Source organism: Nannobrachium achirus (assembly GCF_963921795.1).
Source record: "Nannobrachium achirus genome assembly, chromosome: 13".
NCBI classification, from domain to species: domain Eukaryota; kingdom Metazoa; phylum Chordata; class Actinopteri; order Myctophiformes; family Myctophidae; genus Nannobrachium; species Nannobrachium achirus.
Window position 1 is genome coordinate 48,447,352 of NC_137833.1, and position 27,684 is coordinate 48,475,035.

The following is a 27,684-nucleotide window of genomic DNA, read 5'->3' on the forward strand; positions in this document are numbered from 1 at the left end:
TGTGCGTGCCTGTGTTCAATTGCCTGTGTGTATTGCCTGTGTGTGTGTATTTGTCCAGCTCGCTTGGTCTCCAGCCCCCTCAGTTCTCCAGAAAACAAGCAATTTAATAAGCCTTCACACTTGCCAAACCATTAGCCCAACACAGAGTCATAGCCTTTGGTAGAGTTTTTCAACGGAGCAACATTTGGAGATGCCCTCGCTCGCGGGGAAACAACGCTCTTATAAAAAATAAATAATACAAAACCAAGACACTGGCACATTTCCAAATGCTAGTTATTGTGTTTAGCGTTCTTTTTTTGTTGTTGCTTAACTTAAAGCTCCCAAAAACCTTTTCTTCTCTCCTCTCCTCTCCTCTCCCTCCTTCGAGACGGTCCCCCCTGTTCCGTTTTGCCATGTAATATATGCATCTCCGCTTTGATCTGGCGCTGATAATAATTCTTGGGAGTTATTTACTCTGGGTTATTTTTTTGAAAATGGCTTCAAAGCGGTGTCAAAGTTTTCAGTGCTTTAGGGGTGCTTCTGTATTCTGCTGGCTCTTGGGTACTGGCTATGACAGGTCCTCTGTTGTACTGTAGGTGCAAGCTTTTTTTTTTCCTTTTTTCTCCCAAGTCCTAGCCCTCAGCAAAACATCAAATTATCCATCATAGTCCAACCCCCCCCCCCCCCCCCCCCCCCTTTGCACAGCTGCCCCGTCAACATATAACACCATATATATTAAACAGTTGTGCTCTACAAGGTGGATTTTATGCACAATGAAAAGTGATTGTTTGAGGTAGCCTTAGGGATACTTTATTCTACAAGCAGCAGAGAGAGAGAGGGGGGGGGGGGGGGGGGAGATAGAACGGCGGCAAGAGAGAGCTATAGCGAGCGAGCGCAGCGCACACACCATATCAAGTACAGTTTTTTTCCTAGGACTTGCAGCCTGCAGGCCTTTGTAAATAAATAATGATCAACAGATTGGGTGTGTGGGTTTTTGAAAAGCATGCCTTTGTCAGTTTGCATGATGGGGGGAAATTTTCAAAGCGCAGAGGCTTTGCCTTCATAGCCTGGCAGTGAGGGATGGTGGGAGCTCGCGTAGCCCATCCCTAGCCGGCGACTGCAACAGCAATCCACTGGAATCACTCAACTCTGTTTGAAATGTACACTGTGAGGGAGAGAAGAAGAGAGAGAGCGAGTTAGATATTCTTTAAGGGAAATATTCGCCCTACATAATATAAGCTAACGTCTTAACACAGTGCGCCCGTCACACGATGCATGCGCGGGAATAGTGTTTGCCTCGTAACGCAGTGCAATGAGTGCAAATTAAAGGAGTAGTTCACCTCCAAAATGAATTTTCTTTCTGTTGATTACTGATGCCATGGAGACTTGAGTTCAATAATATATTTTTGTATTTGTCGCATTCCTAAGACAAAAAATTGATTAAAGTAAATTTACCCCCATTGATTCCAGATGGGGACCCAAATGCATTTGGGTCCCCATCCGGAATCAATGGGGGTAAATTCATTGTAAGCAAATTATTGTCTTAGGAAAACTAAAAATATTATTGAACTCTAGTCTCCATGGCATGAGTAATTAATAGAAGAAAAGTAATTTAGGGGTGAACTATTCCTTTAATTTGCTTTAGCAAATAACAATGAGTTTTGGACTACACATTTAAAGGTATATTCAGTGATTGTATTTCATTCAAATAAAAATATAATTGGTACATCTTCAATTCATTCTCCTCACTAGAATGTGTGCTGACCATATAAGGACTTCCACCATGGCCCGTGTTGCGAGCATAGCTAGATTCGGTTTATGTTATGATGTTTAGGTATGATGGTCAAAATAAAAGTTTTGAGAACCACAGTCGTTTTGAATTAAGAACGTCTGCTAAATGCCTAGATTGTAAACTACTGAACTCATAAAATGCCACAGTCTCGTAGTAAATCAGTATCATACATATCCTGAAGCTGGAGACATAGGCGGTGATTGGGTCTAATGATCAAAACGAGAACATTATAATGGTGTAGAAAAATCTATAAAAAACTAAACATTTTCACACTGTAAGGCCAGTAGGGACAAAATGACCCCCGGCCACTTTCGTCATCACTGAATACACCTTTAATTCACACCAAAATAAACACAAGTATTAAAAGCTTATGTTAAGCTTAATTGTTTTACATGAAGCACATGTCTTGGTGTCATATACATGTCATTTATTCTGTATGATATTGATTAAGCACCACTAAGATGTGCGCATGTACCGCGCATGACCTCAACTCGTCTTAGCTGTGTGTGAGCAACTAGCAAAGTCAAGACATGTCTTTCGGCGAACGGCGAGCTACGCTGTCACTCCGCCGCGGCGCTATAGCGCCGTTCCTCCCGCATGGGAATTACCACCATTCTCGCTGACCTCCCCTGTGACGGGTCGCAAAAGTTACGAGACACGTCTGACCCTGCGGGACCATGCCACGCCATCCGTGACCGAAGTATATATCGTCGTTGTCGGGTGGAAACCTTGTATGTCCAAAACCGTTCGTTTTGTATTTATCATTTAAGGATTAACTAAACTAGTGAAAACAGCCGTGCGAGGCGTTGTGTGCTTGTAGATCTGCTGTTTTCACTACTTTTGTGCGACAGCCTTGTATGATGAAGCAGGGCTTTACTTTGCGAAAAAAAAAAAGAAAAAAAAAAGTACAAATTTGAAACTTTGGTGATACAAGGTTTCTGCCCGACAGTGACGACATATTCCCCTGGGTGTGGCACGGCGCGACACGACGCGGCACAGTGGCACAAAATGTCAGACCCGGTTCAAGCCTTGTGGTAGGTTCTCCACCCGTGGGCAGAGGGAGGAGAACGGGGAGGCGGGGTGGGTTGGGTTCTCTTGCAGAGGCCCCGTGACAGGCTGCCACTCACGCCGCTGACAGCTCGTGTGAAAGATAGCTGTCTTGGCAGATAGAGGTTGGATCGGCAGCCTGCCTGCCTGCCTGCAACGCGGCACGCGCCAGTCAGCTCCCCGCGCGGCGGGGAAGCGGAGCCGAGCACATTGAAGTGACAGGGTGGAGGAGGGGGGTGGAGGTGGTGGTGTGGGTGGTGGGGGGGCGGTCCTGGAGTGATTGCTTGCAACACACAGATCTGGATGAAAGATTCAGGCGAAGTGTTAAAAAGAAAGAAAAAACGCTAAATGCTGTCAGTTTTATTACCACCTGCACTGACTGATTTAATCTCCATACTCTACTAGGGAGATTGGGGGAAAGAGAGAGAGGGAGAGGAAGATGGAGGGAGAAAGAGAGAGTAGCTAATTGACAGTATTTTGGCTTTTTTTTTTTTTTTAGCTTTTCATGCGATGGCATGCAACCCAAATGCAGGCTGAAGTGGAGGGGAAACATCAAAGCCTTGTCAGGCAGTGACGGTGTTGATAGAGGAGAGAGAGAGAGAGAGAGAGAGAGAGAGAGAGAGAGAGAGAGAGAGAGAGAGGGGGGGGAGAGAGAGAGTGAGTGAGTGAGTGATAGTCGGAGAGATGCATGTCAGATTCTTGAGAGGTATTTTTTCCGATATTACTCGAATGTCTAAGTTTCTGTGATTTCTCTTGTTTGGAAAATGTGTCGAGCGAGTGCAAATTGAACAAACCGTATCATTTTGATTAAAATGTGGTGCGGATTTCTATTTTTTATTGCATTACTGGGGAATTAATCGTGATGTTTATGGGTGGGTGGGGGCAGTAGAAATGTTAAATCCTTTCTTTATTTTTTTGCATCCAGTTTTTTCTTTTTTTTTCTGGTTTGTTCCGGAACAATTTCCCGAGATCATGTCTCGTAGAATGAGCGCAAACAAAAAGAAAGCAACGCGCGCGGGTTATTCCAGGAAGTGACACGAAAGCCTTTTCTGGTCAACGTTACACCGGATAGAAGGGCTAGCATGCCCCGCTGCAGCGGATTAGCTGGCGCCGTGACGCGCTGCTGAAACATTAATGGCCATCAGTTGAGGGGGAACAAAATGTGATTGGGCAAAATTCCTGAAATATTTAAAGTGCAGGCCTGTCAGGCCTTTTACTGTTTGCGCCGCGTGGCGTCGGGGGCTGCGGGGCGAGAGGGGTAAAGAGCTGGTAATTGGACCTGTGTTGTCGTGCCACTCAGTCGGTAGCACTCAGGCCGCGCTCGGCGGCTTTGTCGCACCGCCTAGCATCAAGCATGCCTCAGCTCCCCCGGGACCTCGCTAGCTAGGACATCCTCGTGAGACGGGGGCAAAAAGAGAACAGGGTGGGATGTACGGTAGTAATGAACAGGCACGTGCACACATAGGCATCAAAGGGGGCTTGAGCCCCTGCCCTTTTACCCGTCTGTAAAAAAAAAGTGCCCTCTCCACACCATGAATGCAGTTTTTACTCTGGTGAAAGAAATGAAAAATGCCCCTCTTTCCATGCCATACCTGAAGGCAGCGTTCAAGAGAATTGCCTTGTCCAAACTCTCCTGAACTCGAATGCAGCATCTGATGTTGAAAGAATTTTCCTCTCCAGTATTCACTTGATTATGCTTAGTTCAGTGTGGTATTAAGCTCCCGAAAATAGCCGACCTCCAAGCTCACGTCACGCTGCGACGCGTTGTGAGCTTGGAGGTCTGCTATTTTCGATATTTTCACCAAAAAGGCCCTTTTAGAAATGTCATCCCCTGCCTCTCTAATATTCTCTGCACGTCCCTGGTGATGAATGGGTATGGATCAGCGGCAGACATAGTACTGTACACCCCCTCCCCCCAGTACTTGAGTCGGTTACAAATCTCCATTCAGAAACATTGCCATTCAGAAGATTGACTTCCATTATTCTAAATGGAGGTGTCACCTAAACCTAACCCTAACCTCAGTGGGGGTATTTCTTAACTCCCCTACTGCCAGATTATTTATTTATTTATTGGGTCTGGTGCCATCAAAAAGCGGCTTACCTTTGCGACGTTATAGTAGATAGACAGACAGACAGACAGACAGACAGACAGACATTTATTTATTTATTTTTATTTTTTTGGGTTGTGCAATAGTGCACTTTGGTCTGCCAGGCAGCAGAGGGCGGCGTCATGCGAGAATGAATGTGAATTTGCCTGTTATGTGTTGAAGAAGAAGAAGACCAGTCACTGGCCACAGAGCCTTACAGCCAGAGGAAATCAACAAGGAAGTGAATTGTTCTCCGTTGATACAACGCATAATGGATTTTTTACACCATCACCGCGGAAAATGTGTTTACAGTAGACGGCCGCGCGACCCCTCATCAGCTTACAGTCATCAGACGAACGAACCGAACGAGCGCCGTATTGGCGGAGAGGTCTTGCGAAATCGGGCGAACGTGAACGTTCAAAGCGTTGGGAGAGTTAATGGGGATGTTTCTAAGTGGGGGTGTTTCTGAATGGAGGTCTGCCCCCACTTGGGTCTTGAGTTCAATGTTTTTCAGGCAAGGACCCCCTAGCTAAGAGAGAGACGAAGCAGGGAAGAGATGAACGCACCGCTGATTTCAAGCGATTGACCGATCGGAATCAAACATTCAACCAAGCCGTGTATTAATAACGAGAGCAGTATATGGAGAGTGGCGTCACGCTTTGATCTCACCGCAGACCGGAAGTGGCGTCGCTGGAGCCTGGTTTCATTCTTAACAAGCCTCAGCCCCGTTCACCACCATTGTATTTCACTCGCTGGTAAGTAGACTAAATCACGTCTTTTTCACCCTTTTAACGCATTCACGGGCCTCTCCAAGGTTGGCAACATTATTATTTCACGTAATCGGCTCTAGTTAATGTTTAATGTACGAAATTTGACTTTATTGACTTTTAAATTATTTACTTTATTGACTTTAAAATTGACTTACATTAACTTGGAGAGGCCCGTGAATGCGTTAAAAGGGGTGGAATTTGAAAGACGTGATTTAGTCTACTTACCAGCGAGTGAAAATGCCTTGGTTACAATGGAGGTGGACGAGGCTGAAGAGCAGCAGGAATATCACCAGACTCCAGTACGCGAAATAGTGTCGTCACGTCCGCTTTCCACTCTTACAATGGGAGTCAACGTTAGTGTCATAACTCTCTCTATTTATATGACACTGTTAATAACAGCTCTTGTTCCCCTCCTCCCAGCAGACACGACCCCCTGCTGATTCCCGGCAACGATCAAATGGAGAACATGGACATGAACGTGAAAAAGTACGACTCCACGGGGATGTTCCACTGGTGCCCGTCAAAAGAGATCGAGAAGGTCATCCTGGTGAGTGAGCGACGACGGAGGTTTTACCAAAACTAAACCTTCAAAGTCATCTATTTTTGGTGGTTTCTCCTCACTAAACCCAAAGAATCAATCACGCCATAATCTGTCACACACACACACACACACACACACACACACACACACACACACACACACACACACACACACACACACACACACACACAGAAAATGGTAGAAATGACCTTGTTAAAGGGATATTTCACAAAAAAAAAAAACCTTTGGTCATTTTATCATCTAATCAGGCTTTTATGAACACCCTGAACAGATTTTAATGTTATCAGGCCCTCCTCCTGCAGGACGCCTCCCCATACACACCCATTGTAACTCCAAACTCTATTTTTAACCATGATAGAGGATTTTTTTCTGGTGACTCATAATACCCTACTAATACGTGAGCAGGCCGTGCTTTTTTGATAACCTTTTTCATTTATTTTGATTTAATTTAATAAGGAAAAAATAATAAAAAGTCATCGCCAAAACACGGCCTTCTCACGTATTAAGAGGTTAGTATGAGTCAGCAGAAGATTTTGATTAATTTATCGTGGTTAAAATGGAGTTTGAAGTTACAATGGGTGTGTATGGGGAGGGGCCCTGAAGGAGGAGGGCCTGATAACATTTACATCAAATATCTAAATACTGAATTAAGCAAATTAAAAACTGTTCAGGGTGTTCATAAAAGCCTGAAATATCCCTTTAAGGAACAACAAACGTTTCCCTCTCACGGTGTGGTAATGCAAAGCACATAACTAATGAGTATTGACGTTTCTTCTCACTGCCTCTCTGCGTTGTACGGTGAAGGTGAGTTGAACGTTTTCTATGTACGGTGCACGCATCACCTCACCAGGTGGGATATGTAAATAAAACAGCCATACACAGGGGTGTCACACCAAATTCTGGGCCCTGGGTATACAAGGATTCACTGCGGGCCCCTCATGAATGTTCTTCATAGGGGGAGGGGGTTTAACCCATTTAGACTGGGAACGCATTATTATGCATTATTTTGTGCTTTAACTGTTGAAAAATAGCAGATATACAAGGTCACAGGCAGCGCGGCAGCACCGAGTGCCGCACTGCGAGCTTGTAGATCTGCAATTTTTTTTTTTAAATCGTGAAAATATGTGCAAGAAAGAATCCTTTGTTTCTATGTTAGTGGTGCTCAAACTTTTTCATGTGAAGGACCCCCAAAATGATATGTATTTGGCCACGGACCCCCATTTCAACATATTTAGTTCCAGGGACCCCCCCAGAAGCAAATTTTGGAAAGATTTGCACACATTTTCACGACTTTTCAAAAAATTTGCAGATCTTCAAGCTCGCAGCGCGGCACCCGGTGCCACGTTGTGAGCTTTTATATCTGCTATAAAAGTATAAAATAATTGAGGCCCCCTCCACCGCGGGCCCTAGTAACTCAGTCCCACGCCCCTGGCCATACAGCACTGTAGCTATGGCCTTACGTGCGCACTGTATATAGGAGAGATTTTAGGTGAGAGCTTCCTCCTTCTCCTACTCCTCCCCGGCAAGGCGTTGCCGTTTTGTGTGGGCATGTCTGTCTGTCGGCGTTGTTGCTGGCTACTTTGTGATCATCCTCTCCGGGGGTGTCGCACCAAATTCTGGGCCCTGGGTGGGTACAAGGATTTACTGCGTTATTTTGTACTTTAACATAGAGAAATAGCAGATATACAAGAGACTATGTGCTGCGCTGCGAGCTGGTAGATCTGCTATTTTTGAAAAATCATGAAAATGTGTGCAAGTCTTTGAAGGTTTTTTGAAAAACCCATGTTTCTATGTCAGTGGTGCTCAAACCTTTTCATGTGAAGGACCCCCAAAATGATATGTATTTGGCCCACGGACCCCCCATCTCAAAATATTTAGTTCCAGGGATCCCGCAGAAGCAACATTTGAGTTACAAATGTTGACATATATTCAAAGATTTGCACACATTTTCACAGCTTTTCAAAAATAGCAGATCTACGAGCTCGCAGCTCTCGGTGAGCTTGTATATCTGCTATTTTTCAATAGCTAAAGCATAAAATAATTCCAGGCCCCTCCACCTCCTTGGGCCCTAGTAACTCAGTCCCACTTGTGACACCCCTGATCATCCTCTCTATATACAGAGAGAGACGAGTTGCACACAAGTAGCACAACCACAATTAGCCTGATCCCTCGGGGGAGCCAAGCTTTTTGTTTTATTCTCCCCCCTCCACTGCCAGGCTGACCCAGACAGTTGGATTATGAAAGCACTGAAGCAAGACCACTGCAATCCTCTCTGATAACATGCTCTTTACACACGAAGCTCCGTGTGTAAATTACGTGTCCCGATTAGGGCTGTCACAATTATTACATAATCGTCTAATCGTGATTATTTGACATTATCGCAATTATTTTGTCATAATCGTCATAATAGTGAATGTTGAAAAATGTCAGAAATAGCAGATCTACAAACTCACAGCGCGTCGCATCGCGACGCGTTGTGAGCTTGTAGATCGGCTATTTCCACTATCAATGTTATTTTTTAAGTAGTAAAGTTGTCAAATATGTCAGTAATTTCTTTGTATATTTAGGTTATGTGTCATAAGTACCATGTACAACTTCAAAGCCTAAAAGCCAAACAGAAATGTAATTATCACTGACAAAAACACAATTAAATCGTTAATCGCCAATTATTTGAGTGACAATTAATCGTCATGTCAAATGTCATATCGTGACAGCCCTAGTCCCGATGTATGACATTTTGGACACGCCTCGGTGCCTAAAATCTCTCGAGCTGCATTCTTTTTTTCTTTCTTTCTTTCTTTTTTTAGTACATGAAGTCCGATTTAAAATAGATTTAAGGGTTGCTGTGTGCAGTGTTTTGGATCCCAGAGCATTTTGTTTTTTATAACTAGAAGTTTATTTCATTTTGCGTTGATTTCCTTCTCACTCTGATTACCTGTAAACGGAATAATAGAATTCAGAATACGTCGGTGGTTCCCAAATGATGGGTCGGGACCCATTGTGGGGGCAGACAAACATTTGTATGGGTCTTGACTCGTTTCCAATGAATAAAAAAAAAATCGAAATAATTTCAGATAAAAAAAAAAAAACGTGTACATTTAAAGGTAGGGATAGTGATTTTCCTTGGCTACAATAAGTGTTAAATGGCTCTATATTCCAATACTCTCTGCTATAGAGTGTTTGTTCAGTAACAGGAGTCTCTCAAGCTCTTTATTCAACATGCAACTCAGTCAGGATACGGATTAAGCAGGTGAAAGTGTGAAAATAGCCGATCTACATTCTCACAACGCCTCGGAACTCGAGGCGTTGTGAGCATGTAGATCAGCTATTTTCAGATTGGAAGTGATGACACAAAGAAGTGAGCAGACAGAATTGGAACTGGAACACTATGAATATGAAGCTGATACTGTCTATGTACTCTTTCCTGATTGGCTGAAAGTTTGTCACCTACTGTACCTGAAAATGTATTTGTGTTTATTGAAGAGACAGGGCCGACTCCTGTGACTGAACAAACGCTCTATAGCAATGATTACTATCAGAATCATTTTATAGTGCTTTAAAGGACAACTTTGTTTTTTTACAACAAGGGTTCATATTTTAGATTGTAATTAGATAAAAAAAAGATGAGTGTTAAAATGTTTTCATTTACTGCTTTCTATTGTTTTAGAGATTTTAGTATTTTGATTTCAGTGGGTGGGGGCATGCGTACAAGTGGCTAAATGTGTCTTTTTAGACACAATAAGCTATCAATTTCTATAATAACCTACTATTTACACCAGACCCATAAGTCATCTGCCCATGAAAGATTGTGGTGCATCTTGGGAATGGGCCTACTGTGTCTAAGAGATATTTAGCCTCTTGCATGCATGCCCCCAACCTGGGGGCATGCATGCAAATCAAAATAGTTAAAATCACTAAAATGATAGAAAGAAGTAAATGAAAACATTTTATCACTGACCTTTCTTTTCTCTAATGACCATCTAAAATATGAACCCTTGTTGTAAAAAAACAAAAAAAAACAAAGTTGTCCTTTAATCTTTTAAAGAAAAGCGTTTTTGTTTTAACCAAACAATATCGCTTACCCTACGTTTAAAAGCCTTACGAAATAGCAAAAGCAGTCGCTCTAAAAGCAAACAACACGTCTCGACCTGTTGTTAGCTTGTAGACTGGCTATTTTCACATAAAAAAAGGGCTATCGTGATTGATTCATGATGTACTTTTATTAAGTCATGGGTTTGGTAAGCCCTGCGTTAGTTAATATAAATATGCTGTAGATTACCACTCGTTTCACCATTCACTCCTCTCTCTTTTGTGCATCTCTGTTCATCCGCATGCATCTCTCCTTCCTAGGGCTGTCACGATATGACATTTTACATGACGATTAATTGTCACTCAAATAATTGGCGATTAACGATTTAATTGTGTATTTGTCATTGATAATTACATTTCTGTTTGGCTTTTAGGCTTTGAAGTTGCATATGGTAGATATGACACATAACCTAAATATACAAATACATTACTGACATATTTGACAACTTACTACTTCAAAAATAACATTGATAGTGGAAATAGCCGATCTACAAGCTCACAACGCGTCGCGATGCGACGCGTTGTGAGCTTGTAGATCTGCTATTTCCACTATTTCTGACATTCACGATTATGACGATTATGACAAAATAATTGCGATAATGTCAAATAATCACGATTAGACGATTATGTAATAATTGTGACAGCCCTACTCCTTCCTTCCCTCTGGGTCCATCATCTCCCTGTTCCCCGTCTCTCTCTCTGACACTTGTGTTCTTCTCTCCCCTCCCCTCTTTGTGTCTCTTTCTCGCCCCCTCTTTAGACCCGGAGTGAGGCCTCCATGACGGTGCTCAGCGGCCATGTGGTGGTCTGTATATTTGGGGACGTCACGTCCGCTTTGGTGGGGCTGCGAAACTTGGTGATGCCTTTAAGAGCCAGCAATTTCCATTACCACGAACTGAAACCTATAGTGTTTGTGGGCTCGCTGGAGTATCTGAAGAGAGAGTGGGAGACGTTACACAACTTCCCCAAGGTCTCCATCTTACCTGTGAGTACACTGGGATACATTTACGAAATAAAAACAAAAACAAGCGTGCACATTAGGGATGCACCAATATGGAAATTCTTGTCCGTTATCTAGCCGATACCTATTGTTATTTGATGCTTTAACTATTAAAAAATAGCAGATCTACAAGCTCACAGCTATCTAGCCGATAGCCGATACAGATATTTGTTTATTTCGTTTTGGTGTTATTATTTCCCCTTTGGGGCCGGGGAGACAAATGAATCAACATTATAAGAAATAACTGTTCAGAATCTACTCTCTTCAAATAATCAACACACCAACATAGCCAGCACAAACTGTATGCTTATCAACAACAGATAAATATCGGCTACTGCCATCGGTTAATGTCGGCTTTATTTGCCGATACCGATGTTGACCGTTAACGGCAGACATCGGCCGATACCGATGTGTGGCGGATATATCGTTGCATCCCTAGTGCGCATCCATTGAAGAATAGGATCTGGGCCGACGATTTGTTAACGTTTTGACTAAAATAGTCATCATCTTTACTAGACTTTCCTCTTCGAGAAGATGACTGTTTTAGTCAAAATCTTAACACTTTGATTGGGAGCCATTGAAGCGACTGTATTTTGAAATGTATACTGGTTTCAATGCCATGGTCACAGCCTGCCAGCCAGCCAGCCAGCCAGCCAACCAGCAAAAGCAAGTCGTAATACTCGGGGACAAATTTCTATCGCGCGATCATTGCGCTGGCGTTTTGAGTGCACATTGCACGTGGCAAATTCTGGAGCGGGAAGCGACTTGTCGCTTTGATCCGATCACAAATTACTCAATTGAGTGATCGTTCTGCGAGTTGTTCACTCGCTCCCACATCTCACAGCCTTGGAGCTGGGGACCAATTGTATCTTAAGTGCAGTGGTTGAAGGAAGATCTGCACTAGCTTACCCACCCATCACAGATGGTTGTGGGGGCCCCGGCTTTGCCTTAGAGCTTGTTAGGGCTGGCTTGACTGACGATCAGAGGACGGTAGCCCACAGCACAGGCTAGCCTTTTAAGACGGGAGTCCGCGTACTGCAATTCCCCAACGCCCGGTTAGATCAGCGAAATGTCACCGCCTTCGAAAACGAGAATGCTTGTTAACTAATTTCCCAACGCTCCACTCCGCTCGCTCCGACTTAAATTTGTTTTTTCTCTCTCTCTTTCCCTGTGTCTGTCTGTCTCTTCTCTTCTCCACATTTTTGCATTCTCGCTCCCTCCTCGCCCCTCTCCCTCCCTCTCTCCCTCCCGCTCTCTCTCTCTCTCTCCCCAACCTGAAGGGCACGCCATTAAGTCGGGCAGATTTAAGGGCTGTCAACATCAACCTCTGCGACATGTGCGTCATACTGTCAGCCAATCAGAACAATATCGACGACGCCTCGCTGCAGGATAAGGAGTGCATCTTGGCGTCGCTCAACATCAAATCTATGCAGTTTGATGACAGCATCGGGGTCTTGCAGGCTAATTCCCAAGGTAAGGAGGAGGAGGCCCCCCCCCTATTAGACTTCCCCAAGTGCACCGCATGCTGCCCAAAGGGGACAGGTGACAAGTGACAGGGAGCAAAGGGTACAGTATAGCAGGCAGCCGCTCCCGAGGTTGGGTGGAGAAAAAAAAAAACAAGAGAGGAAAGCATTAGAAGACAATGAGCGAGGAGAGAGAGAGAGAGAAGAATGAGAGCGAGAAGAGAGAAGTAGGGATGGAATGTCAGGCAACGTGGAGACCTCTATTCTAAGAACCATTACTCTGACACTTTGACTGATTGATTGATTGATTGATTACTTTATTAACAGTTTGCAATAGGTACAGTGGTACCAGTAGTGGAAAAAGTATTTGCATGTTTTACTTAAAGGTTTTTTCTATTGATTACTCACCCCATGGAGACTTGACTAATTGTGGTGTGTAACTAACACCAAAACTCCGGCACGACGCGGGTGTCGTCGTCGTCGCGTCGATTGCTTCATCAAGGGAGCCCCCGCCGTCGAAAACGAGCGCTCGGAACGAACCGCATAATTCACTGATTGTTTCCGTCTTGTCCTTGGTAATTACGCGCCGCTAAAAACCCCTCCTTGATAATACTTTTTAATGATGTAATCAACGTCGGCTGGCTGCGCCCATTTGATGTCTCCGCTCCCTGTGATCCGGCGTGTCTGGCAGGATGACTGTACGGAACAGGCTGTTGATGTTTGCAGACAAACACGCGGTGCCAGGCGTCCCATCAGGCCTCATCATCATTAAGCAGCCAGTACAAATCACCAGGCAGGCCCAATTCAGCTGCTCCTCGTTAGCCAAGACAACAAAACAGTCACACATACACACACACGGACACACGTGTGTGTACACACTACACAGGTGTTACGTGCGTGCACTGTGCACGCGCATACACGCACGCACAAACACACAGACATGCTTAGGTTGGCGTCATTGTACCATTACTCTGAGGGAACTGGCACTGTTTAACATGAGAACGACTGTGTTGCTAATATAATATAAATGCTAATATAAATCCAAAGACCAAGGTCCGAGAGGCCATTATGTCTTTAATGCGCCGCGCGGCATCGTGTCCCACATGTATTAGACCAGTGGTTCTCAAAGTGGGGTCTGCAGGACCCCTTTAACCCCATATGCATATTCTAAATCTGTAGTTCTCAAAGTTTTTCCTGCCAAGGACCCCCAACATGATATGCATTTGGCCATGGCCGACACCCATCTGAAATCTTTTTGTAACAGGGATTTATAACCGCTTTCATGATTGTTCAAAATTGTTCAAAAATAGCAGATGTACAAGCTCCAGTGAGCTTGTATTTTATCTGCCATTTTTGAGAAATGTTCTAAAACCAATGTTCCAAACTTGTGGTGTTATATAAAATCTAATGATTATAAAATTGGATCCTTTCCTGGTTTTTCATGGGTTAAAGAAAAATAGTCTTCTATTATGGGAGTCCCTCCCTGGAACAAGATCCTTTCAGATAGGCGGTCCGCGGCCGATTTACTATATCAATTAGAGCAGAGTCTTCAACAGGGGGTCTGAGACCCCTAGGGGGTCCTCAGAGTTACTACACGGGGTCCTCCAAATGTTTGTGTGATAGAAAGCTTTCTTTCTACATTTTTATTTTAAGCATTTGAACCTTTAGCCAAGAATAGCAGATCTACAAGCTCACAACAGAGCTTGTAGATCGGCTATTTTCGGTTAAGAGGATTGGTGTAGAGGGGAAAAAGAGCAGAGTAAGTACAGAGTAAAAGGTCAAATGTATTAGGTAATGACGGCTCAGGTGGTTAAATATCTGAAAACACAAATTGACATGAATCCAAAATACACTGATGATTGTGCTGTCAAACGATGAAATCTATGAAAAGGTCCCTGCTTCATCTCTCTCTCTCGACTAAGGGGTCCTTGGCCTGAAAACGTTGAAGACCCCTGAATTAGAGGGTTCCTTAACAGGAAAAAAAGAATGGAAAAGTTGTGAGGGGCGAGCGGCGACGCCGTTAGTTTGTTCCTCAGCTGTGGGTTGAGTGATGCTGTGCTGTGGATAGCGGTGCCACCGAGGCCCAGTGAGGCGGGGTAGATGTGATGTGAGCCTCTGTGTTCTCCTGCACCAGAGGCCCAGAGGCACATATCATAAGAAACCTCTTATCTCCAAATCTAAACTTGTTGTGTCTTGTTTCCTCCCCCCGCAAACTACTTGATCATACAGTGTCACACGAAAGCATCAAAAGTAGCATATCCACAAGCGGCGAGTTTCGAGCTTGCAGATCTTCTACTTTTGATGCCCTTTAAATGAAATCCTGAAAAGTAAAGGCCTCTCCATACTTCGACCGAAATGTTCGGTGAGTTGTGTTTTCCGACGTGCAAATTTTCGAACTCTCGTTCGGTCCAATGCTTTTCAGAAGTCCTGAGGGATATAATGTTATGGTAGAAAAGGACCATTTGACCGAAAACGGCAGTTTCGGTCAAAGTATGGAGAGGCCTTAACAGTTTTGGACATAATGACGTTTTCACCCGACAGAGACGCTATCGTACTGTAGGTGTTGGCCCGAAAACCTTGTACCTCCATATTTGAGCTGATCTACGCGTTCACAATGCGTCTCATCCCGACGTATTTACGAGCTGTAGATCGGCTATTTTTGCAGCCATGTTTGAAAATGTACAATGACATGGCCAAAAAATGTTATTCCACGCTGTGTTCAAGTCCGTCTGTGGACTCTGAAAACATTCAACCAAAGAAAGGTATTATCAAGAACTCTTGACTAAAATTATAACTACTGTGGATCCAATTGGAACACAACACACCGGTGCTTTAGTTTTTTTCCCTCCATTTTCTGGAAAAAGTACCAGTTTTGGACTTATACAAGGTTTCCTCCCGCCAGCCACTATACAGTAACGTCGTTGTCAGGTGAAAACCTTGATTTGGTCTTTAGAATAGTGAAAATAGTCAATGCGAGGCATTGTGTGCTTGTAGAGCTGCTATTTTCACTACTTTTGTATGATGAAGTAGGGCTTTAAATCCTTTAACTTACCAAAAAAAACAAAACATACACATTCGAAACTTGGGAGATACAAGGTTTCTGCCCGACAGTGACGGTATCCTCTCTGTGTGCCAGGATGGATAGAACCTATTGTTGTTGTGATTGGGTCTTACATCAACCGCCCATTCCAGTGATAAATATTTCACTTTAAAACACACACACACGCACACACACACACACACACACACACAGAGTCATGCATACGTGCATGTACACAGGGGCGTCACGAGGGTGGGAAAAGTGGGACTGAGTTACTAGGTCCTATACTTTAGCTATTGAAAAATAGCAGATATACAAGCTCACAGCGTGGCACCGAGTGCCGCGCTGCAAGCTTGTACATCTGCTATTTTTTCGTGAAAATGTGCACAAATCTTTGTTTTGGGGGGTCCCTGGAACTAAATATTTTGAGATGGGGGTCTGTGGCCAAATACATATAATTTTGGGGGTCCTTCACATGAAAAGGTTTGAGCACCACTGAAACATAGATAGACATAGACATAGAAACATAGATTTTTCAAAAAACCATAGGAGGATTTGAAATATTCAAAGATGCCCAAATGTTCACGATTTTTCAAAAATAGCAGATCTACAAGCTCGCTGTGAGCTTGTATATCTGCTATTTTTCAATAGCTAAAGCACAAAATAATCCAGTGAATCCTTCTACCCAGGGCCCAGAATTTGGTGTGACACCCCTGCATGTACACACACACACACACACACACACACACACACACACACACACACACACACACACACACACACACACACACACACACACACACACACACACACGTGCACGCGGCATGCTGCTACACTGTATCATAGGTATTGCTTTGGGGATTCCCTCTCCTCCCCGCCATGCTAGCTCTCTCGTTCACATGCCCCATGCTGTGGAAGTGAAAACGAGGAGGTGCAAATGAATAAGTAAACATGGAGTCTTCCTGGGGGAGAGATTCTCACAGCTGCTGCAGCATGTAGTCGGCCCAGCCCACGGAGCATGAGCAGAGACAGACGCCCGCCCGCCCGGGGGGGCTACGGGGATGGAGGGGAGGGGGGTAACCCAGATCTCACCTGTCTACTGTTACACTGGTCTGACATGGAGCTCGTTTCACGCCGCAAAAACCAGTGGTGGAAAAAAGTATTCAAACGCAGGGACGTGCATAGAATGTTAGAGAGGTAGGGGCTGAAATTTCTAAAAGGGCCTTTTGGTGAAAATATCGAAAATAGCAGACCTCCAAGCTCACAACGCGTTGCGCTGCGACCCCTTGTGAGCTTGGAGCGTGGTTATATATGGGCATAAACCGTATGTTAATTAGTAAAGCCAAGCAGGGCCTTGGCGAGTTAGGGCCTGGGTTTGATGCCTGGGGATCTCCATATGGGCATAAGGGGGTACCCTAACAGGGCATTATCTGGGAATGCCCATACTAATATATGGACATTTTATTTATTTTATCCTTTATTAATACAGTATATATCCATTATACATATATTAACTTAATATTAACGTTTCGGGGAAGGTAGGGTGTAAATCAGAGTAAAGCAGGCTGAAATATATGGGCCATGCAGTTAGGGCCTGGGATTGATGACATCAGAAATCTCCATATATGGGCATAAAGGGGATTTTGGAATGCCCATATATTTCAACACTAGAAAGGAGTATTTGATGGTTTGATAGATTGAATACTTTAGTAGACAGATATGCAAACAGTACAGGTACTCAATGAATTGAGTACAAATTGAGTACAAAGGACCTGTGCTTTTCCTATGCCAACTGCTAATAAAGTATTCAATCAATCAATCAATCAAAAAATCACACCCAGTATTAAGTGAGTGGTGTCTTTTAAAGTAAATTTCATTCAGCGTCCCGCAAAGCTTAGCCAATGAGCCAAGTGTGGGACGGCCATACATACAGTACATACGTACATACATTACAGACAAAACCAGAGGTAAGAACGGTTAGCCCCGTCCAAAAACGGGTACAGTCATACACTTGGGCTGAAAGGATAACACAAAGTCCTGAGGACGTGTTTCCATTGGGGTCCTGTGTATTCAATTCATAGAGATGTAAAGAAGACATGTCATAGTATACAACAATTTAGGAAAGAATGGTTACCTTTTACTGGCTCTCCCCTCCCCGCGTGGAGGAGCTTACCAACTTTACTGTGGAACTGAGCTGCCTGTACCCTAACTGCTTTTGAAAGCAGCTCAGCAGCAGTTTTCGTGTAACCCCTGTTTTTCCCCCAGCATGCAGCAGTCACTGTGTATAGAGTCTGTATGCACACTGTGCAGGCGACGGCAGGGTCCCTACAACTACTGTACAACCATAGGCATCTTGTTTACTGTGATACATTAGGAGAATCGCTTTAGAGGCAAAAACATAAAAAAAAACGTCCCGTCACTCTCCTGTGGGGTGAACGTCATCCTTTATGGACATGGAACACAATGATGTTTGCATTGGGAAAGAGAGAGAGAGAGAGAGAGAGCTAGCCTCGCTCTCCCCTGTTGACTCTAGAGTGTCAAAGCTGGTGGGCGATTCCTTGAGTTTCAATAATTGGCACAACAAGACTTCCAGTAAGATGATCTCTGCTTCAGCTGTGTGTGTGTGTGTGTGTGTGTGTGTGTGTGTGTGTGTGTGTGTGTGCGTGTGCGTGTGCGTGCGCGCTGTTGCATACTGAGCTATTGGTGTCTGTTCTGTTGTAAAGGGCGAAGAAATTTCTTTTGTACTGTAAACGGCCCATCGAGTTTCTTGGCAGAAAAAGGCAAACACGCTCTCCCTCCAACACATACACATACACACACGCACACACACACACACACACACACACACACACACACACACACACACACACACACACACACACACACACACACACACACACACACACACACACACACACACACACACACACACACGCGCACACACACACACACAGAATTTGCAATCCTTGTAAAACTTTGTGACCTGAATATATTCCCTACATTATGTCTCTGCAGCCGCACGAAAGTATAAGCTCACGTTTTTTTTATTTTTTGCCGTAGTCAGCACTAAATGATGGATGTCAAAACACGGTTGATGCATTATGCATGCGGCATTACTGATTTAAGGTGTTTACTTGTCACTTTGAGGAAATGCAAAAATTGTGAAGTCATGTGAATTCATACCCCCTTGTCACTTGCACTTGTATTTCACGGGATTCCGAACCGGCGCTATTTTTCCTCCGATAAAAGGTTTTCAGGATTCACTTCGCCGAGGTTTTATGGTAACAAAATGAACAACATATAAAATTTATATCGAGCCCCGTCGATGGAAAAGGGCTGGCAAATGCTAAATATGTCTCGGCTCGACCCCTTAAAAGCACAATATCCATACTGTTGTTGTTTTTTTAACCCAGTCAGAACGGGTACACATTATATCATTATTTTATGCTTTAACTATTGAAAAACAGCAGATATACAAGCTCACAGCGCGGCACCGAGTGCCGCGCTGCGAACTTGTAGATCTGCTATTTTTGAAAAATCTTGAAAATTTGAATTTTGACCCGATTCTCTAAGTGTCTTTTGAATCCTTATAAGGTTTTTGGAAAAACCTATGTTTCTATGTCAGCAATCTGGCCGGCCATCGTCAAAGAAAAGGTCCCTTTCACTTCAACTGGAGCTCAGTTAGCCTGTTCTTGAGAGACTACTATGTCAGTGGTTCTCAAACCTTTTCATGTGAAGGACCCCCAAAATTATATTTATTTGGCCACGCAGCCGCATCTCAAAATATCTAGTTCCAGGGACCACCCAGAAGCAAAATTTGAGTTACAAACGTTCGCTTTGAAAATACATATATTCAAAGATTTTGCACACATTTTCACGACCTTTTCAAAAATAGCAGATCTACAAGCTCGCAGCGCGGCACTCGGTGCCGCGCTGTGAGCTTGTATATCTGCTATTTTTCACTGGTTAAAGCATTCAATAATTCTAGGCCTAAATGGGTTAAGGCAGGTGCCTCCTTCCCTTTTTTTCCTGTCAATCTGTTTGTTTGAATGACGTGGTAGAGAATGCATCAAAGCACTTCCTCCTGAGTGAGGCGACATGCACTGTGTGTAATGGCACTGACGTACGCTCCCAGGTCACATTCTGCCACTTATGATACCAGGGGAGATTGAAGGCACTTTGTGACTGGAAACCTGCGCAGGAGGGCGTGCGTGCGTGCGTGCGTTTGTGCAATGTGACGTGTTGTGCAGGCACGTGCACACATAGACATCAAAGAGGGCTTGAGCCCCTGCCCTTTTATCCGCCTGTAAAAAGTGCCCTCTCCAGACAATCAATGCAGTTTTTACTATGGTGAAAGAAATGCAAATGCCCCCTCTTTCCATGCCATACCTGAAGGCAGCGTTCAAGAGAAATTGCCTTGTCCAAACTCTCCTGAACTTGAATGCAGCATCTTATGTTGAAAGAATTGCCCTTTCTGTGTAGAAATTATGTCTATGAGTGGTATAACGCACTAGCCTGACACTTAGCCTGAATTGCATTTTGTTTCACTCCATTATTCAGTCTGAACTTGCTTTGATCCAAGGTCATTTCTGGGAAGGGCGTTGCCAAAGAGGCAGATGCCATAGTGTTGTTATGTGGCTGGCTAGTGGCTAGCCTGTTGCTTGCTAGTGCTACTTGCTAACCAAAGAAACAAGCAGAATAGGAGCGCTACGAACTAGTAATCAAACACAACATAACATCTGCTACTGATGTTTCATAGCGAGATCGATACGATCGCATATTGCCGCGACGGGCGACGCAATGTTTATGTTTGGAAATGTGCGGTCCGGTCCGGCGGCGGCGCTGGGTTACATGGAATCACACATGAGTTCTTGGAAAACCCCACCCACGCTGTTCACAAGAGGCTGATTCACGACGCTGATTCGCCGTACGGATTTCCAAACGAGGAAAACCTCTTCAGTGAGAGCAACACCAGACTCCCTGAATCGCCAAAACAAAATTTTAAAGGGGTGTGGCTAGCGATTCAGCGAGTCTGGAACCAGGCTAACAACGCACCGAAAATAGCCGACCTCCAAGCTCACAACGCGTCGCAGAGCCGACCTCCAAGCTCACAACGCGTCTGCGACGCGTTGTGAGCTTGGAGGTCGGCTATTTTCGATATTTTTCCACCAAAAGGCCCTTTTAGAAAGTTCAGCCCCTGCCTCTCTAAAGCCCCTTTTCAACTGCAGTTTTAGCACCACACCACACCACACCACACTACACCACACCACACCACACCGCACCACATAAAAACACTACATACAACTATCCTAATTATAATGCACTGTAATGGATTATAACTGTGATTATAATACATTATAACGTATTAATGTATTACTATGATCATTAAAATACACTATAATAGATTATAATAGTGGTTATAACACAATATAATCTATTATCATGTATTACAACTATATCCTGGTGGTCTAAATGAAAAGTCAGTGAGTGATCAGTCATTATGAAGTGTTTGGCCCTATTTGGCCTAGCTCAGACCTACTCTAGAGTGGATACTTTTTAGTACCCTTTTTAGTACCACTTTCACACCACTCTACCCAGGTCCTTGTAGTGGAAAACCTGGCACAAGTGGGCGGTGTGGTGTGGAGTGGGGTCTGTGGAAAATGGGCTTAACATTCTCTGCACGTCCCTGCTGTGGTTGTTCCCAGGTTTCACGCCTCCTGGAATGGACAGGTCCTCTCCAGACAGCAGTCCAGTACATGGCTTGGTCCGGCAGCCCTCCGTCACCACCGGATCAAACATCCCCATCATCACAGAGCTAGGTAAGACCCCCACCCCCCCTCCCCCCTCCCTGTTTACCAGGGACGTGCTGGGCCCCTGATTCAGCCCGGGAAAAAGAGTTGGAGAGGCCCTCATTGCGCGCTATAGAGAGAGAGAGATCTCTCTCTATGGCGCTGCTGCTACTCAAAGAAGTGACAAGCCAGTGGGCCAATTACATGAGTTATATTTCGTCATTGTCGGGTGGAAACCTTGTATGTCCAAAACCATTTTAAAAGTGATTTAAACTAGTGAAAACAGCCGATCTACAAGCACACAACGCCTCGCACCGCGAGGCGTTGTGTGCTTGTAGATCTGCTGTTTTCACTACTTTTGTGCAACGGCCTTGTATGATGAAGCAGGGCTTTGCTTTGCGAAAAAATGTATACATTTGAAACTTGGAGATACGAGGTTTCTGCCCTGACAGTGACGATTTACTTTGTTGGCCGCCCAGCCCCCAAAATGGAACGAAGGCCGACATTTTATTTTTTATTTTTTCCATGATGGCCGGCCTGGACCGGCCGGGAATGAACCGGCCGTTCGGGAGTTGTCCCGCTTTTCCCAATGGCCAGCATGTCCCTGCTGTTTACAAGCCCCCTCCGCTGGCAAGACCCAAAGCAAAAAAAAAAAGAGAACAGCAGTTCAACTCATTACTCATTTCAGCAGCATTATAACCCAGAGTCTCGCTAAAAAGGCTTGAGCACCATGTATGCTGCTGCTATAACCAAAAAATTCCCAAACATTTGAGTTCGTTACGGACGTTAGAATGTTGCCGTGGAATTTTCGTGGTTTCACTCCGCGATGCTAGTTTGCTTTTGCCTAACTCAGCAGCCCTCATATACGCTCCTCTATGTGAACTATATGGATCCAGCTCTAAGTACAGTTTACGTTGATATGGTTAGCTATACTGCATTTAAACACTTTGAAACCCTAGCGGACCTATCTAGTGAGATGGACAATCTGCCAATATAGCAGATCTACAAGCAAACATTTTATTTTTTTTGCTCTATGCCAAAAAATAGGAGGCCTACTATAGACCCCTTCGGGACTTCGGTCAACTAAGTATGGTAAAGTGGTAAAAAAGAGGGAAAAAAAGAAAAAAGAACATCAGCATTTTGAAGTATGTTAGCTCTTAGGATAATGCCATTCAACTTGGGGGGAAAAAAAAATTGGTCTAGAGTTCCATTTCCTGCAATTTGTTCACTAATTCACAAGAGAAACGCAGTCTGATGGATAAAGAGAAAGAGAGAGGAAGTGATAGAGAGTGAATAGAGGAGGGGAAAAAAACTGCCATGTTTGCAAAATGGGTCCATTTATTAATAACAATGGTGGTGGCTGTATTCCCGGAGGTACGGGTGGCCGGGGGGGGGGGAGGGGGGGGGGGGGGGGGGGACTCATGAAACTTTCAGATCTCGGAGGGCGCCGTGCTAAAGCACCAGAGACCGCACACTCTATCTCCCCTGACCCAATTAGAGGGCAGTGGAGCATGAGGCCAGCTAAGAGAGAGGGCCAGAGAGAGGGGAATGGACCACGCACCTTAAGTCATATAGTCCGGGAATTGAAAAAAATAGCAGATATACAAGCTCAGTGAGAGCTTGTAGATCTGCTATTTTTGAAAAGTCTTGAGAATTGGAATTTTGACCCGATTTTGACCCGATTCTATAAGTGTCTTTTGAATCCTTCTAAGGTTTTTTGAAAAAGCTATGTTTCTATGTCAGTGGTTCTCAAACTCTTTCGTGTGAAGGACCCCCAAAATGATATGTATTTGGCCACGAACCCCCCAAAACATTTAGTTCCAGGGACCCCCCAGAAGCAAGATTTGAGTTACAAACGTTCGCTTTAAAAATACGTATATTCAAAGATTTGCACACAATTTCGCGACTTTTTCAAAAATAGCAGATCTACAAGCTGTGAGCTTGTAGATCTGCTATTTTTCAATAGTTAAAGCATTCAATAAATCTAGGCCTAAATGGGTTAATGTCTGTTGTACCGAAGCCAGACTTTAACCCTGTTCCTTACTATACACGACCAGCCGTATATACACTATATTGTCGCTGTTGTCGGATGTAATCCTTGTATCTCTGCGTTTCTGCGTTTTTTCTCGCTGTTGCCTCCATATTTGAACTTTCACACAAAAGCATCAAAAGTAGCGGATCCACAAGCTCGCTTTGAGCTTGTAGATCTGCTACTTTTGCTTTTTTTTTTAATTTATGTTAATATATATATAATATATTTATTGGACATAATGAGGTTTCCACACGGCAGAGATTTCACACGATTCATTTCTTGAATTTTCTTATTAATGCCCTACTTTATTATACTACAATATCACTCAAAAGTGGCAGAAAAAAAATATATAAACACAAACACAGGTTATTTTTTTCCGACAGTTTCTTGAAAAGTAACGTTTTTTTTGGACATGCAAGGTTTCCGCCCGCCAGTAAAGACACGCAACCTTGGTAAACTGTGGGTTGCGGTGCTGCACATGGTGGAGTTATCGCTCCCTTCCCGTGGGTTGGCTTTAAATCACACTGTACCTTGGAACTCGTATAAGACTTCTAGAAATCCCCATCGTACGGAGAGACGCTTGGTTATCGTTTGATTGTAGCTTTCAGGTACACTGTGTTACGGCCAAATGAGCACTGGAAACGCCGCCGCTCCCTCCTCGGGAATAACGGCGTGATGTCAACATGAGGGAGAATAGCTGCGAGGTCTTTGCCCCGAGCCCATCCACACAACGTAATTACTTTGTCAGTGGGTCCGGTTTACGGTGCCAGGGACCAGATTACAGTGGAAACAAACAAACGTAGTGCCACCCGGCGTCCCCGTCCCGGGTGGCAGGGGTGTCACACCAAATTCTGGGCCCTGGGTACAAGCATTCACTCACATTGTGTGCTTTAACTATTGAAAAATAGCAGATATACAAGCTCACAGCGCGGCTAACCCTGCCGCGCTGTGAGCTTGTATAGCTGCTATTTTTGGAAAAAAGAAAAAAAAATCTTGAAAATTTTAAATCTGAATATTTCAAATCCTTCTAAGGTTTTTTTAAAAACCTATGTTTCTATGTCAGTGGTTCTCAAATATTTTCATGTGAAGAACCCCCACAATGATATGTATTTGGCCACGGACCCCCATCTCAAAATATTTAGTTCCAGGGACCCCCCAGAAGCAAACATTTGTGTTACAAATGTTCGCTTAAAAAGTACATATATTCAGCAGATCTACAAGCTCGCAGCACGGTACTCGGTGCCGCGCTGTGAGCTTGTATATCTGCTATTTTTCAATAGCTAAAGCATTAAATAATTAAGGCCCCTTTACCTTGGGCCCTAGTAACTCAGTCCCACTCCCCCCCCCCCTTGTGACGCCCATGCCGGGTGGCACGATCAATTATGTTTCGGGGCGGCGCGTGAATCGCTGTCGTAGGCGTGTTTATGGATAAGACCTTGTTTATCCCTTTCACTCGTCTCAACCGTGAAGTGTTTGGTTTTGTCGATTCGTTCCGGCAATAGCTTTAAGCGAGCGCGTGCCTTACTGTGTTCCGTAATCCACAGGGCGGCACTTTTCACCTCAGCATACAGAGCTTGAGAAGCGTGGATCCTTGCCTTTGGGTCTCACAGTAATGCTGTTTGACAGGAGTCGGGTCTGAGTCGCTATAGCCTGCTACGGTACAGTAGTGCTCAACGTCCGGTTCGGGGACCACTAGCCGGTCCATTCTGTGGCTTCAGAGAGTGTATGAATGGAACAAAAATGGGGGAGGTGAGAGGGAGCGCAAGGACAAAAAAACTGAGAAGAATGTAAATGAAAAATCTACAGGGGTTCCGGGAACCCTAGGGGGTCCTCAGAGTTACTACAGGGGGTCCACCAAATCTTTGAGTGATATAAACTTTTTTCCCCCTTTTTTCCCCGGGATGGACGTAGCGCGTGGAAGGAACACGTTATTCCAACCAGTTCCTTTCCCCTCCATCAAGCGCCCCGGCTGGCCAGGGGGAGGCATTATTGAGATCAGGATTACTGCATGTTTTTGTGAGGGTATCAACCCTAGGAGACACGGGGAGAACATGCAAACTCCACACAGAAATGCCCTATCGCCGACCCCACCTAGGGTGTGGGCGTTGATGACGCGGAGGGAGAAACACGCCCCCAGCACCCACAGCGTCCCCCGGCGGGAAACGAACCCAGGACCTTCTAGCTGTGAGGCAAAGCGCTAACCACTGCGCCACCGTTTCCCTTTTTTATATTAACCACTTGAACCCTATAGTGTCCATATTCAGAGAACCTTTGCTGAAAATAGCTGATCGACAAGCTCACAACGCCTCGCAGCGCGGCGTTGTGAGCTTGTAGATCGGCTATTTTCAGCAACAAGCTTTGGTGTAGAGGGGAAAAAGAGCAGACTAAGTACATAGTGAAATGTCAAGTTTTAAAGGTATTGACAGTTCAAGTGGTTAAATATCTGAAAACACAAATTGATATGAATCCAAAATACACTGATGATTGTGCTGTCAAAAGATGAAACTATATGGAATCTATTAACAGGTTGTGGGGGTCCTTGATTCATCACTCTCTCTCAACTAAGGGGTCCTTGGCCTGAAATCACTGAAGCCTGCCATAAGATATCCATGTCCCTTGTTGGTTCCATTTGTGCACTCTGAGTTTAAAGAGCACTCAGGATTTTACAGTGTAGATTGGGGTGTAGAATGTAGGAAGCGGAAGTGACGCCTCCTCCCCGCTTCCATGTCGTCTTTACAATCACGCAAATTTGTCCTCATATAAATGACAATAATCTAAGCAAAATAAAGATTATTTTAAAATGTATCTTTATAAATTATTTCCTTTCTCGGCTTTCGGGAGATGTAGTCCCAGACTACATGTGTAGAGTTCTCAACGGGCCTGAAAATTAAGGCCCGGCCCTAACTGGGTCCAAATTGGGCCGGCTCGAGGCCCTACCAGGCCCAACTAGTTAGCATACATTTTAGGCCCTACCTGGCCCGAAAACGTCGAGTCGGGTCAGGTTTGGAAAGAATTTGAGAACTCTGTCACAGAGTAATAGTAATGAAATAATACAAAATATATTGTCTTTTTTCATTGAGCCTGAGACCCTACCTGGCCCGACTAATTAGCATAGATTTTAGGCCCTACTCTAAATGTCGGGTCGGGTTCGGGTATTGTCGGGTTCGGGCAGAATTTGAGAACTCTAACTCTGTGTAGCATTCGTTGATTGTGGAATAGTTGTCTGGTTAGTGGCGAGACTACAGAGACCCCATAAGGTCCCATTGAGAACCCCTGGTGGTGGTGGTCCCCCCAGAAACCGACAGTTGGGGAGAGTGCAGTGACAGTACAGTACAGTACATGTAAACATTTCTAATTCCTCTAATAAACAAGAACGTGTTTCAATAACTATACGCCATTTCTTCCCCCACCCCCCCACCCCCCTCTTCCACACTGTGTTGTCATCGTTCCATTAGCTAAGCCCGGCAAACTTCTGCCTTTGGTTTCGTTCGGTCAGGAAAAAAAAAGTGGGATCAACATTCAAATGATAACAGAGCTGGGTAAGAGCCGAGCCTTCGTCCTCCCATCGCTGCCTTCCGTTCGTGCCGTTGGTTTCGCTCGCTCACCATCACCATCATCATCATCATCATCATCTGCACTCTTAGGGCTGGGCGAGACATCAACGCTTCAAAGACCTTATCGGCATTATTTCCTAATTTTTTGCCTTGAATGCGATTAAAGGAGCAGTTTAGTTTCTATCATTTACACACCCCATGAAGCCTAGAGTTCATGGAGGGAGTTTTAGTTTTTTGTCTCATTCCTGAGACAATAGTTTGATGGCCGACAGAGTCTCCTACTGAGTCTCCTACTGAGTCTCCTACTGACTGATGACCCGGTTATCAAATTATAGTGGGGAAGGGGGATTTATTTTGGCAAAAGCCTTCTCCACAATAGGGATGATGGGGTTTAAATGGTGAATGGGAAAATAGTAGATCTACAGGCTCTTTTTGTATGCCACCGTTGTACCACAAAAAGTACAATACAGTTAATTAGAC

General features: G+C 44.4%; 1 protein-coding gene across 1 annotated transcript in view; it reads left to right on the forward strand.

Moving 5' to 3' along the window:
* LOC308296468 (calcium-activated potassium channel subunit alpha-1a) overlaps window positions 1–27,684 on the forward strand; it is a gene marked incomplete at both ends in the record, with an annotated part of 305,715 nt that overhangs the window by 256,325 nt on the left and 21,706 nt on the right. The window contains 5 exons of the mRNA XM_080739756.1: window positions 6,099–6,222; window positions 11,087–11,311; window positions 12,607–12,799; window positions 21,535–21,648; window positions 27,106–27,189. Of these exons, the coding sequence (XP_080595882.1) occupies window positions 6,099–6,222; window positions 11,087–11,311; window positions 12,607–12,799; window positions 21,535–21,648; window positions 27,106–27,189 (740 nt within the window). The remainder of the gene's footprint in view (window positions 1–6,098; window positions 6,223–11,086; window positions 11,312–12,606; window positions 12,800–21,534; window positions 21,649–27,105; window positions 27,190–27,684) is intronic.